Source organism: Eulemur rufifrons, chromosome 3 (genome assembly GCF_041146395.1).
Source record: "Eulemur rufifrons isolate Redbay chromosome 3, OSU_ERuf_1, whole genome shotgun sequence".
In the NCBI taxonomy this organism is placed as follows: domain Eukaryota; kingdom Metazoa; phylum Chordata; class Mammalia; order Primates; family Lemuridae; genus Eulemur; species Eulemur rufifrons.
Genome location: NC_090985.1, coordinates 28,941,920 through 28,959,163, shown reverse-complemented (window position 1 = coordinate 28,959,163; position 17,244 = coordinate 28,941,920). Strand labels below are relative to the sequence as shown.

The window sequence follows — 17,244 nt, the reverse complement described above, 5'->3', positions numbered from 1 at the left end:
TGCTCGGCTGCTGAAAGCTCTTTCTTTTCCTCTCAGCAGTGAATTTTGGTCTCAGCATCTGGAGCACAGTGTAAAATGATAAAGGAGGTGCTTCCAGCAAGATGCATCAGATTCAGAATGAGTCATAATAGTTGATGACCACACAAATTAAATGGAACATCAACCTCACTGTAGAAACTTTTATGTAATTCCACTTAGTGGTTCTGAAGGCTCTGCAGCTCTGACCTCACCAGGACTTAAAACTGGGGCAGTGGGGAAAAGTAACTTACTAAAATAATTAAAAGCCAGATAAGCCTGATGCATTGAACAAAATTTTCACCTCCTTTGATTCCCCAGCAACTCTGGCAAGTTGGTGTATTCTTCTCATTCTGTTTTAAAAAGAAACTGAAATTCGGAGATGCCTTCTGACTCGCCCCAGGACACAGAGCCTGTAAGGAGCGTGGCTGTATCCAGAGCCAGTTTATTACTCTTATTATTATTGTTGTTGTTGTGGTTGAAATTTTGGCATAAAGTATTTTTATTTAATCACTGCATTTTAAACTTAATTTGTCAATGAGTAATGCATACACATGGCTCCAAAAATTTAAAAAGATAACAATAAAATAAAATACTGTGGAGTATAAAGTTGCCTTCTCATTCTTCTATCCATTTGGCTAAAAATTATTCTCCCATTGATGGAAACTACTTTCACTAGGGTTTTATGGAGTCTCCCAGAATTCCTTTATGTAAACACTAGGAAAAATGTTATATGATATTACACACAAGGTCTGCACCTTTGCTTTTTCACTTAACGATCAGTCATGGAGCAGCCCTGTGTCAGTATCTAGAGAATGTCATTTTTTCCAGCAGCTTTTGGTATACTACTGTGTGGACATCTTGGTGTTTAATGAGTTAACTGGTTGACATTTAGAGAACCCAAGTCCCTAGACCACCAATGTCATCCTTCATTGTCCCCTGGGTGCAGTGGCTATAAAAGGGCTCTGGGAAGACACCAGAGCTTCCAGGAACTGAGGAATCTTCATGACCACGGATCCCCGACCCACAGGCAACCTCCGTGTGCACAGCTCTGAGGTCACAGATACGGGTCTTTGGAAATCTCTGCATGCTCCCAACAAACAGCTACTGGGGCCACAGAGACGTCCTTATGGGAACTTGGTTCGTCTCATTATGTGTCCCTGGACAGTTGACGTTAAAGAAAAACAAAAACAAAACAACAAAAATTCTATGCCAGAGGAAAAAATAAAAAAAGGCAAACTCACAAGGCCTGGAGCCAGCAGGTGCCGCCAAGTTTTCAGTGGGTACCACGGTCTCTTCAGACACTAGATTTCTACTCAGGCCGTGCGATCTGCCCCAGCATCCCCTCCGACAGCACTAGGACTGAGGCTGCCAGGGGCAGTGAGACAAACCATGGAGAGGTGGGTAGGAGCCCTGGGCTCAGGTTCTGATTCTGTCACCAGCCCATCATGTGACCTTGGGGCCATCATTTCACTTCCCTGAGACTCGCTTTCTTCAGCCTTAAATGCAAACTGTAGTGTTTACCTCACAGGGTTGTTGGGTTAAGGAAATAAAAGAATGCATAGAAAATACCTACATTGGTGCTTGGCTCACAACAGCTCCTCATCACAGAGCAGTTGGTTGTTACTGAGAAATTATGAATTTGGAACGTAAGATGATTAGAAGTTCAGAGCCCCTTACCGGCTCTCCAGGGGGACCTGGTTTTCCATCTCTGCCCTCTTTGCCTTCTTCTCCCTGCAAGAGAAACTCAAGTCGGTGATCAGGTCAAAGACAGTCAGAGCAGAGGGAGCGGCAGATGCAGTTTCAGCATGTCTTGCTGCCTAGATTCCAGCAGCCGTGTTCACGGTTCGCAGTTAAGGGGGCATCTCAATGGATGGAATTGCTCTGATTTCCTGGTTTCTTCCCCAACAGCAAGATTCTGGCTGTGGGTCTCTGACCTGCACTCTGACCCGGCACATAGTGGAAAAGCAACATATCTTGCAATAATGTCATTATTATCACTATTGATCTAAGGAAGCTCCTCCTGGATATTTTCATGAGGTCAAGCAGGGAACATTTGGGCCTCATGTCTGGCTGAACATGAAGATGGTGGGGAGGGAGATGCATGTGCTGATGAAGATGAGGACATTCAAAAACGTGCAGGAAAGCACTTAGCGCAGGGCCTGGGACACATGAGGGCTCAGTGAATGACTGCAAGGAGCTATTTGCGTCACAGAAAGGCCATGGGCATTTTTCATTTCTTTCCATGAACTCAAGCTATGACTCTGTGATTCCCCCACCTGTTCCCCACCCTGACTAGCCCACTTCCTGCTGTAGACAGAGTGCTACATTCCTCACGTTTATATCTAAGAGACGATGATTTCTTCAGGAGTCCACGAAGATGGGAAAGATAGCTCTGCATGATGAGGCTATGACATCAGCAGACTTAGGTTCCAATCCTGGGCCACCTGGACCCAGGTGCTGGGCAAAGAAAGCAGCACGAACCAAGCCAGAAGGAAACTGGGTCCAACCAAGTGAGGATTGAATCCTGCTCGCACGTACTGGGCATGTGTCTAGGGAAAGTTATTGAAATTCTCAGCTCCTTAGTGCCTCCTCTCCTGAAGAAAGAGGATAAGCCCACCTTGCAAAGTCACTGGGGGGCTTAGGGCCAATGCTTCTGTTTGCAATGCTCAACAAAACAGGCCTTGGTAAGAGACTGCCCCTGCTGCCTCAGCTGCTAATGAAATCATGCTCTATTCTCTGCCAGCGACTTCAACATCAGCACCTTGGCCTGGATGAGAAGCCACTGTGGACAGGAATCGAAACTTACTGACCTGGCTTACAGTCTCAATGCTCTATGTACACCTGTAACTCCTCATGAATGCTGCTCCTGGCATAAATGTGTTAATACCAAATAAACCAACTTTTGTATTGATCCTCTTCAATTAAAAGTTTAACTCCAAAAACTATTTCTCCCTGTGCATGGAGGCAGCGGGGAGGATGGCTGAGAGAGCAGTGCACAGAAAGGAAAGCAGTGGCACAGGATGAAACACGCAGCAGAGGGAGACCAGCAAACCCAGGCTGGAGGCCGAGGGAAGAACTGGGGAACTCCTGGTGCAGACACCTGGTCCCCTGGGAGCAGCAAGAATATCACTTGAGAAAATGCTGAGGCCTGTTGAATAATCTGAGAAATAAATGTGGCTTGTCAGAGAGGAAGGCTGCCCTTCTAACTGTGCATTACTGAGCAAGTCTTTAACTTCTCAGAGCCCCATTTTTTTTACCTTTAATAAATAGGAATCCTCACACATACACTGCAGAGTGAGGATTTAATGTGGTAACCCACATATAAAGGGTCTTTCCTGCACCGTGCATGGCGCACAGTTGGCCTTCAACAAATGGAGAGATTCATAGTTTTACTTCATGGAAGTTAATGTTGGTGTTCGAATGTCAGTCAAAGTTTATAGGGTCTTGCATCTCTCCCAGAATCTAGCAGAAATGAAAGCAATCAACATTTCTTGGCCAGGCACAGTGCCTCACGCCTGTAATCCTAGCACTCTGGGAGGTGAGGTGGGAGGACCACTTGAGCTCAGGAGTTTAAGACCAGCCTGAGCAAGAGAGAGATCTTGTCTCTACTAAAAATTGAAAAATTAGCCAGGCATGATGCATGCCTATAGTCTCAGCTACTGAGGAGGCTGAGGCAGGAGGATCACTTGAGCCCAGGAGTGTGAGGTTGCTGTGAGCTATGATGATGCCACTGCTCTCAACCCAGAGCAACAGAGCAAGACACTGTCTCAAAAAAAAAAAAAAAAAAAAAAATTCTTATGTTAACATAAGTGAATAATATATCCATGTCTTTTTGAGGTTGGTCTTTCAACCTGAATACCTTCTTCCCAACCCTTCTCAGCTTTCTCTACCTAGAAAACTTGACCTGAATACTTATCTTGAGTGTCACCTCCCCCAGGAAGCCCCAGGTGTCCCCTCAAAGTCTGTTTCTTTCTTGTTTGGCTTCTCCACGAAACCGCTCCTTGAGGGCTGGGACACATCTGGGTGTGTCTGGCACCTCGGATGCTGGCACAGGTCGGGAGCTTGCTGGGAGGGGGTGGAGTGAAGGCAGACACAACATCAGCAGACACGCATGGTTTCATACCCTAACTGCCATGGTGCAGGATGAAAGGAGTTGTCTTAGAGCACAGCTCAGGTTCCTACTTAATCCCTCTGGGGAGGTTCAAGGGTATCTCCTGGGAGGAAATGACTTCTAGGGGAGACCTTGGGAAGAGCAGTTTGGTGGGGCTGTTGTGAGGGTGCTGTGTGTTAACTTATAGCAAGCGCTTTGCACAAAACCTTCCATTCAGTGAGCACAATGTACACGAGAGCTATTGTGACTCCTATTGCCCAGGTCAAAGGGAGAGGAAGAGTTACCCAGGCAGGAACGATCTGTGGGAGGGAGACAAGGTAGGTTAGAGTAGCTGGGAATGAGGGGTATGGGCAGGTGGAGTTAAGGGGGCAGGCGTGATAGAGATAAAAGGGAAGAAAGCAGTGGTTCATCCACCAGGCGTCAGAGACATAATGGGGCCCAGCATTGGCTTAAGCCTAAGCACAAGAGTGAGAAGGGAAATGACATGATGGGAGTTGCACTGGAAGAAAGGAAGAGAGGGAGGGAGAGACAAAGGAAAGGTGGGAGAAAGGAGTTGATATTATGAAGAAAATGACATCATCACATACGAGGCTATTTTCCTCTTCTGCAGTACTCTAAAACATAGAGGATAAAGGGTTTATGCAAAATCTAAACTGGGCTTTTCTCTCCTTAGCTTTGCCACTGCTAGAGTTCAATCAATGCATGTTTCCTAGTTGCTATGACACACTAGCCTCCAGGGCTGCAATTTACACCAACATCCCAGCATGCCCCTCAGATCTGCATGCCCTGGACAGGTTACCTAACCTCTGGGTTGCAGGGTTCAGACAGGGCGGCTGATGGCGCTTGGGAAATGCCCTCTCAGTTGAGGACAACACACATCAGATATCCCAGGAGGAAGGCTCTGTGAAAGCAACTCATTCATACACATATTTTATTAATTAATATCTGCCATGTGCTCACTATGGTGGGGACTCAAGGCTGAATGAAAGCAGATGTAGTTCCAGCTGACATGGAATCCATAGCCCAGAAGAGAACCACCTGATTACTGGCCACTCACTCTTCAATGCTATGTCCCTGGATCTAGCCAACAGTAGGTGCATGATTAGAGTTTGTTGAATAAGTGATTTAATCAAATCAGAGAATAACAAATGACTAATGAATCCATTATACCAATAGAAATGTGATTATCAGCTAAGATGGACACCCGGAAGGAAAGGAAGACAGGATACATCCTAGCCTGGGGCAGGGATGGGTGATGCCCGGGACTAGAAGGGAAGAATTGAAGGATCCGCTAGTAAAAGAAAACAAAAGACATCCTGGTAGCCTGTGGGGGGGGGGGGGGGAGCGGGATCCAGTGAGGCAGGAGAGCACACTGCCTGTTCTAGGAGCCAAAAGGAATCCAGCGTGGCTGGAACAAAAGAGGAGACTTGGAGGCGTGTGGGGGGCTGTAGTGAGCAGATGCTGCAGCAGTAGGCACAGCCCAAACCCAGAGGCACAGAAAATTCACTCTCAGTGCAGAAGGCAATGTGTGGCCTTTCTGGAGAAACCTTATTACAAATGCCTTGGAGACCTTGACCCTACTGAGAAGTATATTAAATTGCAAAGTTCAGAACAACATTTTTGGAAAGTAATTTTGCAGTATGTATCAAGAAACTTAGACATTGTTGTACTCTGACAAGTAAATCACATTTAAAGAAATCATAAAGAAATTTTTAAATTCTATGGATAAAATTGCCCATTACAGTTTTTTTTTTTAAATCTAAGATTTATGAGGCTACAGAAGAATGATCATATATATTGTGGTGCTTTCACTGGATATGTCAGACATAAAGTTTATGAACATTAACACTAGCATGAGAAATGGAAAATGTTTATATTATCACAAATAGTTATATATTGTATATGTGCTGATTGTTTCAATTATATATATACATACATATGTAGAGAAAAAGGAAAAAATACTATGTAAATAAATAAGCAATGGCCAATATCGGTATAAAAGAAGAAGATTAAGAGTGATTCCACCAAAAATTTAGTTGACTTTGACTGATAAACAAGTTAGTGATCTTTTTGATTATTTTTATTCTAATTTTCTATAACACTCAAAATTCCAATAGTGGCCATGCCTTGCAGTAACAATGGTAGAATATGTTTTTGTTCGCTTGTTTTTATAAAGAGACACTAGGTTTTTCTAAAACAAAACCAAACACCACTTACTGGGATTCCAGGTATTCCAGATGGGCCTTCAGGACCAGGAGGACCTTCTTTTCCCTAAAAGATCCGAGATATAAAAACACCATGAAACTTCTTATTTGCCATTCTGGAGGTAAATGATTGCTGTCTCATAGGCTGGAAGAACAAGTGTTTGGTTAGAAGCAAGGAGTGCTTCTGTTGCAGCCTCATTGCTTTGCCTTGCACAAAGCAGTGAGGCGCCCTGGAGTAGGACGTGCTTACCCCCATTGGTGTGCACACCAGGACTCATTCTGGCCATATTACATAGGCTCAGGGAAAACTGGTGATTGGAAGGCCAGTGGGAAGAAGCTATTGGGGCTTTGGGTCCTCAAAGCCTGGGTCCAGATCCAACTCTGCATTTGTGCCCAACCTTTCTGAAATTCAGGTTCTCCACTCATACAGCACAGACCACAGCACTGTCACCTCAAAGTGTCATGAATACAGGAGCCTGTGCAAGTGGACAGCTGACCAGGGGGTGTGCATAACAGAAGGTTTGATTATTTTCATCATTTGTTCAGAGGCTCCTAAACTTTTTACCACCAATGGTTGCTTTTAGTATCTCTTGCCCCTGTGAAATACATCTCTATACTACTATGTTGCATGACATTTGAGATCCTAAACATATTGTCACTTAGACCAGTGCAAAATTATAGCCACAATAAGACAAAATATCCACCCCTCCCCTACATCATAACACCACAAACACAAAAGCACATGAAGTAGACATTTTTTTGTCAACCTGAGACAAAGACTTAATTATGCTAGTTAAATTAGGGCTTTGAAAATATTTGATGAATATGAGTCATCCATCACTTATTGTCTAAATAGATAGCTATTACATAGCTATGAAAGATTAGGGGAAAATCGTAACAACTTAGAACTCTACATTTATATTGCTTCACATATGTTGTATACTCTCAAACTATTTTTTAAAAAAGCAACAAAAAATGATAAGTGGATATTCTTTTTGCAAGAATAATGACAAGGGACTCCTTTCATTATCCAAAATCAAAGTAAAGGCCTTCATCCTATGGCAAATAGATTAACAAATGGTTTTATGTTTTAATTCAAAATACAATAGTCACGTTTTAAATGTGTAAGCATCTTTTTATTATTATTATGTCCTGTTTAGCTTTTCTTTTTAAATTTCTCTTTTGTAACTATCAATAGCCACTGTTTGAACAAGGAAAACTTCGCCTATATTCTGGTTTGATGTTTATGGTAAAGTATCAGAACCACGGACAGCTCCAAGTGCTACCATAACTCGCCAAGGGCCCCATGACAGAATCGACGTCTTATTTAATATAGTTTAATTCCTAGACATGTAATGGTTTGGCATCTGTGCTCCATGTCATATTCAACCCAGGCAAACAGGCCATTGGTTTTTATCTGGTAAATCTTTTGCTATCTGAGAATCAGTATAAATCTGCCTGCACATGGCTTTATATTATATTCATCCTGGGATTTCTAGCTAAGTTGCTTCCAAAAGGATTAAACAGATGACTACCCTAAAAGGAACCATGTGGCTGTGATTTTTCAATCTCAGGGTCCTTCTGGTCCCCAACTCCATCCACCCCACACAGTAGGTCAATGTGGAATAGTGGAAAGAAGAGTGAATTGGGAGTTTTCCAATTGACTTAACTCTCAACTTGGACATTAATTTCTTGTATGACTTTGAAAAAGTAATTTAACCCCATTGGACTTTGTCTTCCTTATTTAAAAAAGGGGAAGCTGTTCTAAGTAAATCCTAAGGTGACCTTTGCATGAGTCCAGAGATACCAGGCTAGGGGTGACCTGCTTGCTAGCTAGCCTTGGAATACGCTGGTGAGATTCCTGTGGACTGGGGTTTGTGTCTGGCTCTGATATACCCTCACTGTGTGACCCTGAACTGATCATCTCATTTCTCCAATTCACTCGTTCCTTATTTATAAAATGGGGAAATGATTCAGGACCTTTTTAAGTTAAAGGGCTAAAGCAGGAAGGACAATCAGATGAGATATGAGCTATCAGTGTACTGCATATTCCTTTAAATGCCATGCATCTAGTAGGTAGTGGCTACTACTCCAATATCTACTAAACTGTGGTCCATCCCTTGCTTTATGGCACTGAAACCAAGAGTGGTTCTGGCAGCTTCATGAAATGAATATAATCTGGCTTTTGAGGTAAAAGCCTTGGGTTCAAATGCCATCACCACCATATGTAATTCTGGGACCTTGACTTCTTTTTCAAATTCACTCTCCTCTTTCAAATAGTCAGGACAACAGTGGCTACCTCCTGTCTGGCATTCGCCTGGCCCATACCACAGGCTCAGAGTGAGTTAGCTCTGAGCATTTCCACACCCCTGAACCTGCTCAAAATGAAAACTACACTGACAAGAAATGGACATATGTGGTCTAAATCTAGGGTCTATTTACACTGGTGGTTGTAAACTGAATTCTGGAATCACAGATGGCCAGGTCATTTCATCCAAACCTTTACTTTAGTGGCAAAGTAATCAGGGCTCCAATGTAAAGTTGTAGCAGTGGATAGAATCTCGAAGTGTGTGAGCTGCAACAGTGCAGAGGACCAGGGCAGTGTTGGCAAACATGTAAGGTTCTAGAAAGGCTGAAAGACAGACAGAAAGCAGATCCTGTCCCCTAAGGAACTTACAGGTAGCCCTTGGATTCCTGGTGGTCCAGCAGCTCCCGCAATTCCATCTGTACCCTAGAAAAGACAAGACAGAAAGCTAGTCTCTTGTGCACCTGGAAAGAGGTCATCAGCACCTTTCACTTTGTACTTAAAGCAATGGTTGGATCTTAAATTCTGTGCCCTCTTCCAGCTGCCTGAACCATAATTATATCAAATGTGCTTCTGTCTTCCTCATCAGGCTGAACTATTCTCTGGAAATCCAAGATGTTGAGAGAACAGCAGCCATGTTTTAGGAAGGGCTAAAACATTAACCATCCAGTTATCCCTAAGAAAACAGTAAATGGTGTAACTTCAGGGTGGACATTTTTGGCTAATATCAGGGAACAGTTCAGGACAGAAGGCAATAAATTAGCAACTGGATATAACTTTCAAGAGATTATGAAGGCCATTGCTTGCGTCAACTCAGGGATGGATAGATGCATAGATAACAGAAGAAGAGTTCTATGCAGGTAAGTAAGCAGCACAAAGTGAGCCCCAGGAACACTTTTGCCTCAAGACTCCTCCATGTGCTTTTTCCTCTGCATTCTCATCACCCACCCATCCACAGGCCACAGCCTCCCTTCCTCCAGGTCTTAGCTCAGATATCAGTTTCTTAATTAGAGATTTTCTCCCTACCAGACCCAAAATTGAAAGCCACTGTCCATCACCACCCCAGTCAGGTGCCTTTTCTGTCCTTTCTTTGTAGCACTTGCCAACGTCTGACATGCTCGTGTTATCGACTTATTATTTGTTTATTGTCTGTCTCCCTTCTCCCACACATCCTGCTTCATGAAGTCAAGGACTTTCTTTTTATTCTTTCCTCATGGGAACTAAAACAGTGCCTGGGATATAGCAGACACTCAATATTCTTGAATCAATGGATAAACTAGGAGCTGAACTGGCCGGGTGAGGAAGCCACTGGTTCTTCAGGCTAATTCACACCTCTGCCTCTTGTTAGCTTTGGTGGAATCATGTAAGATCTATAATGTTCAGTTTCCTTAGCAGTGAATGCCTAGAAATTACCCACACCCTACAGAGATGAGGGCTAAGTGAGGCAATGCTTATTAATACAAGGTAATCACATTGAATAAAGGGTATCGGTTAGGATGCAGCCTCTTAGAGTCAGAGTTCCTGGGTCCACATCCTAGTTCTGCATTGGCTAGTTGTGTAACCCTAGGCAAAGTATTTCAATCCTCTGCTTCTTAGTCCCTTTGTAAAATGGAGGAAAAAAACAGCACCTATTTCCTGTGGGTTGTAGAGAGAGTTGAACGAGTGACACATAAGGAGTTAGCCAGCACCAGACACATCATGCTAAGGGCTCTCCCAAAAGGATCCTCCATTAATAAATGTAAGTGTCTATTGTTCATACCAAGACCAGGAACACTGCACATACCAACTAAATAAGGAAGCATAAACAAACAAGTTCTCACAGTACTTTATTAGTATCTTTCTAGCGGCCTTTATTTAGTTATTTTACACACATTTATTGAGTGTCTGTATTGTACCAGATACTAGCCAAGTTTTAGGGATATAAAGATGACTACATCATGATCTTGGCCCTCAAGGAAATTTGATTTAGCTGTAGAAGATCTGTCTTATTTTCAATGTCCAGCAAATTCCTGGGACAGAATGCAGTCTGATTTATCTCTACCTATTTTACTAGGTAGGGACCCAGTAAATGTTCATGAAATACAGGGATACTGATAATATTTAAACAAATAGCCTAAAGTTCATACTTTAATTATATGTGTACTTCAAAGCTAACATAACAATGCAGTTTCTACTTCAATCTGGATTTTTCTACGTAACTTCAACAAAAGCTTCTGACATCCTAGACTCTGAAAACTTGGTAAGTTGGAATAAAATTCCTCACTGCATACTGGAAACAGGGTGATGGTTATATGGAAGAAGGATGCTAACTGATTACCAAAAAATAAACACTGAAAAAAAGAGTCTTGTTAGCTTGGTAAGTATATCCCCACCTTGGATAGGGGCTGACAAACAATGAGCAATCAAAAACAGACAGTCAGCAACAATAAAAAGCAAAGACAAAACAATGCATACAAGACCAGGGGGGCTAATTTTCTGCTCTTGAGTTGCTTCTGCACGATTGGCTGCTGAACCTATGTGGGCAGCTGACTTAGCATCCATTCCCAAAGGCAATTCACAGCACAAGGCACCACACAAAACAGAAGCTCAATAAACATCTGCCAAGTGAACTGAAAGCATTAATCAGCTGGAGACAGACAAGCTGGCTTCTGATTATGATTGTTTTTGAGCCTCAGATTCATCATCTAGCATGAGAAGAATAAGCCAGGAGCCATTTCCCGCAGTTGTCAGAGTTCTAAGATACTGTACTTTCCAATGAGGAGACACCAGGGTTTCATTTGTCTTGGAGACATGTTTCAGGCTTTGGAACTACCAGGATGGAGTGGGGATGGGGCTTTAACCCCATATTCAGTTTCTGAGTCCTCAGGGATGCTAAAGTGATCGTAATATAATATTTTCATGAGTGAACTATTTTTTTAATAAAATTAGTTCCCTCTCATATGTCCCTCCTTGCTTAACACTAACACGTCTCTACACTACTCATTGTGTCCCCACCTTTATCACCGGATTGGCAGATGCTGCAAAATCCAATAACACATGGAAATAAAATACACAACAATTTACTAAGTGAAATTGTAAATCTTGAAAGAACTGTAGAATTTTGTGAGGTTAAACGACAGCAAACTGATCAGTCACTTACAATCTCCTCCACAAATGGGCACAAGGCAGAGTTGGAGCAGGGTGAGAAATTTAAAAGAATATTAATGTCAAAGGCACTTGGGGGAAAAATGTATTGAATATTAAAGATTTAAGGTAGGCTTCCTGAGAAACCAAGAAAGCTTCTAGTACTTTTGTGGGAGATTTACCTTTTATAAGTTTGCTGTAAAAGTCAATCCTGAAGTGAAAGATGCTGTTTCATGTTCTTATATGATTTTGTTGAAAAAAAAAATACATTTAAAACAACTTTATTCTAATAGACATTACACAGTAACAATTAGAAGTCAGTTAGAAGTTGTTAAAAAAGATGACAAAGCAAACTTAATTCCATACATTTTAACTACATCATTTTAACTGAGCCTCTTTTTCACTATTTATGGTGGAAGATTGTTTTCCATGTGAAGTGTGTTCCCTTCCGGTCGTCTTTTAGCTAATCTCAGTGACCTCTGTTTGCAAGGTCTGGGAGACTGAGTCTCACGGAGAGCCTGTGGGAAGTCCCAGGGAACTAATCCTGGGCTTGGAAGGGACAGTAATTCCCACTGCTCATTGCCATGGCAACCACAATGGATATGTGGGCTGTAGTGGCCTTGGACTTGATCAGAAGAGTAACATCACTAATCTGTGGCAGCCCAGGCTGAAGGGAGAGAGAAATACTAAGAAAGGCATCAAGGGGGGTGGGGGAGGGGATGGGTGTATGCCTACACAATGAGTGCATTGCGCACCGTTTGGGGAATGGTAACGCTTGAAGGTGCTGACTCGGGAAGGGGGTTGTGGGGAAGGGAGGGATATATACCTACATGATGGGTGCAACACGCACTATCTGGGGATCGGACACGCCTGGAGCTCTGACTTGGGGGGAAAGGTGGTACATGGGCAACGTATGTAACCTGCAATTCTGTATCCCCCATAACAATAAGATGAAATAAAAAAAAAAAAAAAAGAAAGGCATCAGTCAACAGCAAGACTACAACTACTACAAGAGCAGAGAGTGTATTTGCTCAGAGGGCCAATGGGGATATAATTGAGATGATATTAATAATAGTTGTTATAGTTATAATGATAAAAAGTAACTTGAATAATAATAAATGGACTGTTAAAATAGCAATAATGAATAAAAATCATATGTAGTTAGTACTATTGTTATTGATTGCAGGAAATCCAGGAAAATCTGGGTTTATACAGGCACTCTCTGATTCCCAGAGCTTCTCACCAATGGGACAGGTTCCCATGAAATGGAGAAAGCTGCTTCTACATTTTCTCATTTTCTACATTCTTTACTTGAGATCATAACTGTAAGATACTGGCTTCCTACCCACCCAAGCTCGAATGAAGAAGAGAAGAAACAGGTCTGTCTGTCCTTGGCAACGTCCTCCAGCCCCGACACTGTCTGTCAAGGCTGCTCAATTCCTCTGCATTTTCCCCCCAGGTGCCTCTGGGACCTGCACTTTCAATTGATTCCTGGGTGCCTTTTGAATGTCAGCCCAAACCTTAAAAGAAGGGACAGGTCCAGTGTGATACTATGCCCAGTGAGGAGAGATGTGCATTCAAATGCCAAGGCCGCCAGAGGAAAGGATTAAAGATTATTACTTACTGGTGGTCCAGGGTTTCCGGGTGGCCCCATGAAACCTGGAACTCCAGGATGACCCTAGGAAAACATGAGAGGCAATTCTTAAAAATGACTCATAAAAAGCTTTTTACTTTGTGCAAATACCAAATTTAAGGAAGTAACCTAGAATCCACCTTCTGACCCCACTAACAATTTTAGTTAAAGACAATGACAACAAAAGGGACCTCTTTTTTTTTTTTACCAATAGGTTGAGAAACTGACAATATTTATAAAAAACAAATATGTCCTGAAGTTGGATTTGCCTCAAAACAATGTGTGGTGAGGGGCGTGGGGAAGTGGCTGAGGGTACAGATGAGAACAAGAGTGGCTGTGACAATTGACAGCTGTTGTGGCTGAAGGCAGGCTACACAGGGCCTGGTTTTATTACACTCTTTATTTTTTAGATGTGTTTGCAGTATTCTATAATAAAAATATAAAAACAAGAAACAGAAAAAACATTAAAAATATAAAAACATAAAAACAAATGCATATACACAATATGTACACAATGGAAATTGTTGGGTCAACTGAATTATGGTAGTATTACCGTGATTTTAAGAAAGAGGTTCATCTCTCTGTGTGTAAAGCAGTCCATTGTGCATCACAGACTGAGTCAATAAAGTTCTAGAGCTAAGTATGGCATCTAACACTTAGTCTCGTATAATAATAACACTAAACAAATCACCAAAAAACAATTGATTTCTCTGCCACCCAACCTCATTTCCCGCCACTGGGAAGCACAAGCTACAATGTTCAGTGTAGAATGCACTGTCTTTCAACAGTCATTCTTGTAAGTATAACCCAAGCACATTTTGTATTTCCCACCACAAAAGGAATTTTAGTCAAGGACCTCATCCAGACCTTGAGCACAGCTCTTGTCTCATGGCCTGTTGGTCACCTGCTCATGCACCTCACTCCCCATCCCCCGACTGAACTGCATGCCCAGTGAGGTCAGGGATTGGCCCCTGATGCATTCTAGACCTCAGAGTGAGTGCAGTGCCTGGCATGGAGTCAGTTCTCAATGAGCACTGGCTGCGACATGCAGGAGACAGGGAGGAGGAGAGGAGAGGGCGGCTGGGAGGGAGGGAGAGAGAGAGGAGGAGAGGATGACGGCAGCACAGCAGAAGCACAAGCCATTTTAAGTGGCAGGAAGGCTGCTGGAGCTGGGCTGGGCAGGGTCAGCTGACAGCGCTGGACAGAAGATGGGGGGGCAGGGCTTTGATCCATAGAGGGAACAGCATGTCCTTGGCAGCGCCATTCCACAGCACATCGGGAGTTGTAGTGAGCAGGCGGGATGGGCACCGACCAAAGCACAGGGTGTCTGTGAAGTGTTTCAACCAGCACCATTAGAGTCAGACAGTGGGTACCCAAGAGATGGTGGGAGGAGGAACGGCATTTTGTAACGAATGACTACTGTTCCAGTGAACAAGCAGCAGCCAAGGTGAAAGAGTACAAAATAAAAATAAAGGCAAATAAAAATAAAGGCAGGCTCCTCAGATAACTGGGAGAGAGAGGGGACTGGTAGTGAACTAGAGATATCAAGATGGAAACCATGAAAATGTGATTTAAAAAATTCCTACTGCAAGCAAGGAAGAGCCAAGGAATGGCATCGAAATAGCAGAGGGGAAGCTACAGGAGAAACAGTGACCCTTCGTCAGGGGGAATCATTCATCATGAACTGTTCTTACCTGATCACCTTTCTGTCCAACCTCACCATCTGCACCAGGTTCTCCTTTACTTCCCTGGGAGGGAACACAAAAGAAAGAAAAAAAGGTCACTGGAAATTTTAACAGCACTGCATTGCAAAAGAAAAAAAAAAAGATCATGCATTCATTCATCCATGAATTCATTCTTCAACAATCTCTTACCAAGCTCCTGTGATAGGTCAGGCATGGAGGCAGCAGATAGAAAACAAAGCCTGCTTGAGAAATGGTTGATAAAATGGCTTACCTGGGTTTCGGGGAACCGGGGAGGGGAGCAGGAAACAGGCTGAGGAGGTAGGCAGAGCCTATTTCTTTGAGAGCCTTGTATGTCAACACCTGAATCTTGGTTGAGCTGTGGCTCTGGAAAGCATTAAAAGGATATGTGGCTGCCTTGAGTTTTAGCTGTGGCTGCCGTGTGGGCTGGGCTAGAGGTGCAGGCTGAAGAGAGGAGGATCTGGCAGGAGGAAACTGGAGTATTCCAGGTGTGAGAGGGAAAGAGGCAGAGCAGACACCACTGCGTCTGCAGGCCTTGCAGGGACAGCGTGAGGGGGTGGGGGCGGGGGGGGGGGAGAAGTGGAGACGGCAGCAGCTCTGCACGGGGCTCAGGAGGGAAAATTTCCCGTCCATGTGTTCCTTGCTCCCTCCCTTCCTAGCTGTGGGACCTTGAGGGGTCACGAAAAATCTCTGTGTTGAGCTTGTTGGTGGTGGTGGTAGTTTTTTTTATATACAGAAAAGAGAAAATAATGATGTCTACCCTATGGAATTTTGGGGAATAACTGTTGGAGAATAAAATCAAATAACACATGGAGAACACTTAACATAGAGCTCAGAATACAGTTAAGAGCCTCATAAATATTAATTATAATTATTATCTTTATTGCTTGGCATTTTAATCCTGGCTTTGTCTCTTACTAACTGTGGTCATCTGGGCAAAGTGCCTCAACTATCTGTTTTCTTCCAAAATGAGAACAATAATAACAGTATCTTTGTCATGGGGTGGTTGTGAGAATTAAATGACCTAATATCTGCAAAATACTTAGACTAATTTCAGGCTCAGTCCTATCTCTCAATAAATATTAGCTATCATCCTTTTCATCACCAGGGTTATCATCCTCATCATCATTACCATCATCATTATCACCACCATAACTATCATCGCCATCATCACTCTCATGGTCATCATTATTGTCACCATCACCATCACCACCACCTCCAGAATTATCAGCGTCATCACCACTATCATCAACATTATCATCCTCATCTTCACCATCATTATCAATATCACTCTCATCAGCATCAATCACCATGATTGTCAATGTCAATATCATCATCACCATCACCACCATGACGGTTATCCTCCTCCTCATTATACTCATCATCATCATCATTGTCATCATTACCATGGTCATAAAAACATCCAGAATATGCACCCTAGTGAAAATATTTTTTACAGACTAACGCTGAAAATAACATCCAAAGGTTGCAATATCTTTACTGTCACCCATCTTGGCTCTGCATTTATTGTGTCAACAATGTATTTCAGTAAAATGTTATTAAACAGAACCACTTCAATTCCTTTAAAAGAATGCATTATGCAGAAGTATATTTGTGGCAATAAGTCAATATTGGCTCTCATTCCATGCCTGTCATGCCTTATCTTTGCATCCCTAAGCAGATCATGTCCTCCTTCTGGTCTCAGTTTGTTCATCCAGTAAGGAAGATGGGGGCAGGCCAATCTACGAGGGTTCTTCCAGGTCCAGAAGCCCACAATTCTCTCATTCGAACATCATGTCCAGCCCTCTTTCAATCCAGACTGTTCTACCACATCAGCAGTGCACTGATGACAGTGACTACAAAATGATGTTCCCTCCTCCTCTTCCTGGGGTATACTGGGAGGGTGAGGTGAGTTAATGCCTATAAGTGCCAAATATCATTGTTTAGAGGAGGGAAGAAACGGATTCAGAGAGGAAATGTTTTTGTTCCAACGTTTTTGCATGTAATTATTTCTACAGTTTCTAAATCTATACAGCCAGCACACTGTCTGCAGACCTTCTTGTAATCAATGAAAAGAAGTGCCATAGACTAGCACATGACTTCCTTGACATTTAGGACAATTGCCTTAAAAGTAACTGGTTTCCTTT

General features: G+C 42.9%; 1 protein-coding gene across 1 annotated transcript in view; it reads right to left on the bottom strand.

The window, feature by feature from the left end:
- COL22A1 (collagen type XXII alpha 1 chain) overlaps positions 1–17,244 on the bottom strand; it is a 236,758-nt gene that overhangs the window by 28,449 nt on the left and 191,065 nt on the right. Inside the window, exons 49-53 of the mRNA XM_069465956.1 lie at positions 15,089–15,142; positions 13,386–13,439; positions 9,011–9,064; positions 6,347–6,400; positions 1,696–1,749 (exon numbers count right to left, since the gene is read on the bottom strand). Of these exons, the coding sequence (XP_069322057.1) occupies positions 1,696–1,749; positions 6,347–6,400; positions 9,011–9,064; positions 13,386–13,439; positions 15,089–15,142 (270 nt within the window). The remainder of the gene's footprint in view (positions 1–1,695; positions 1,750–6,346; positions 6,401–9,010; positions 9,065–13,385; positions 13,440–15,088; positions 15,143–17,244) is intronic.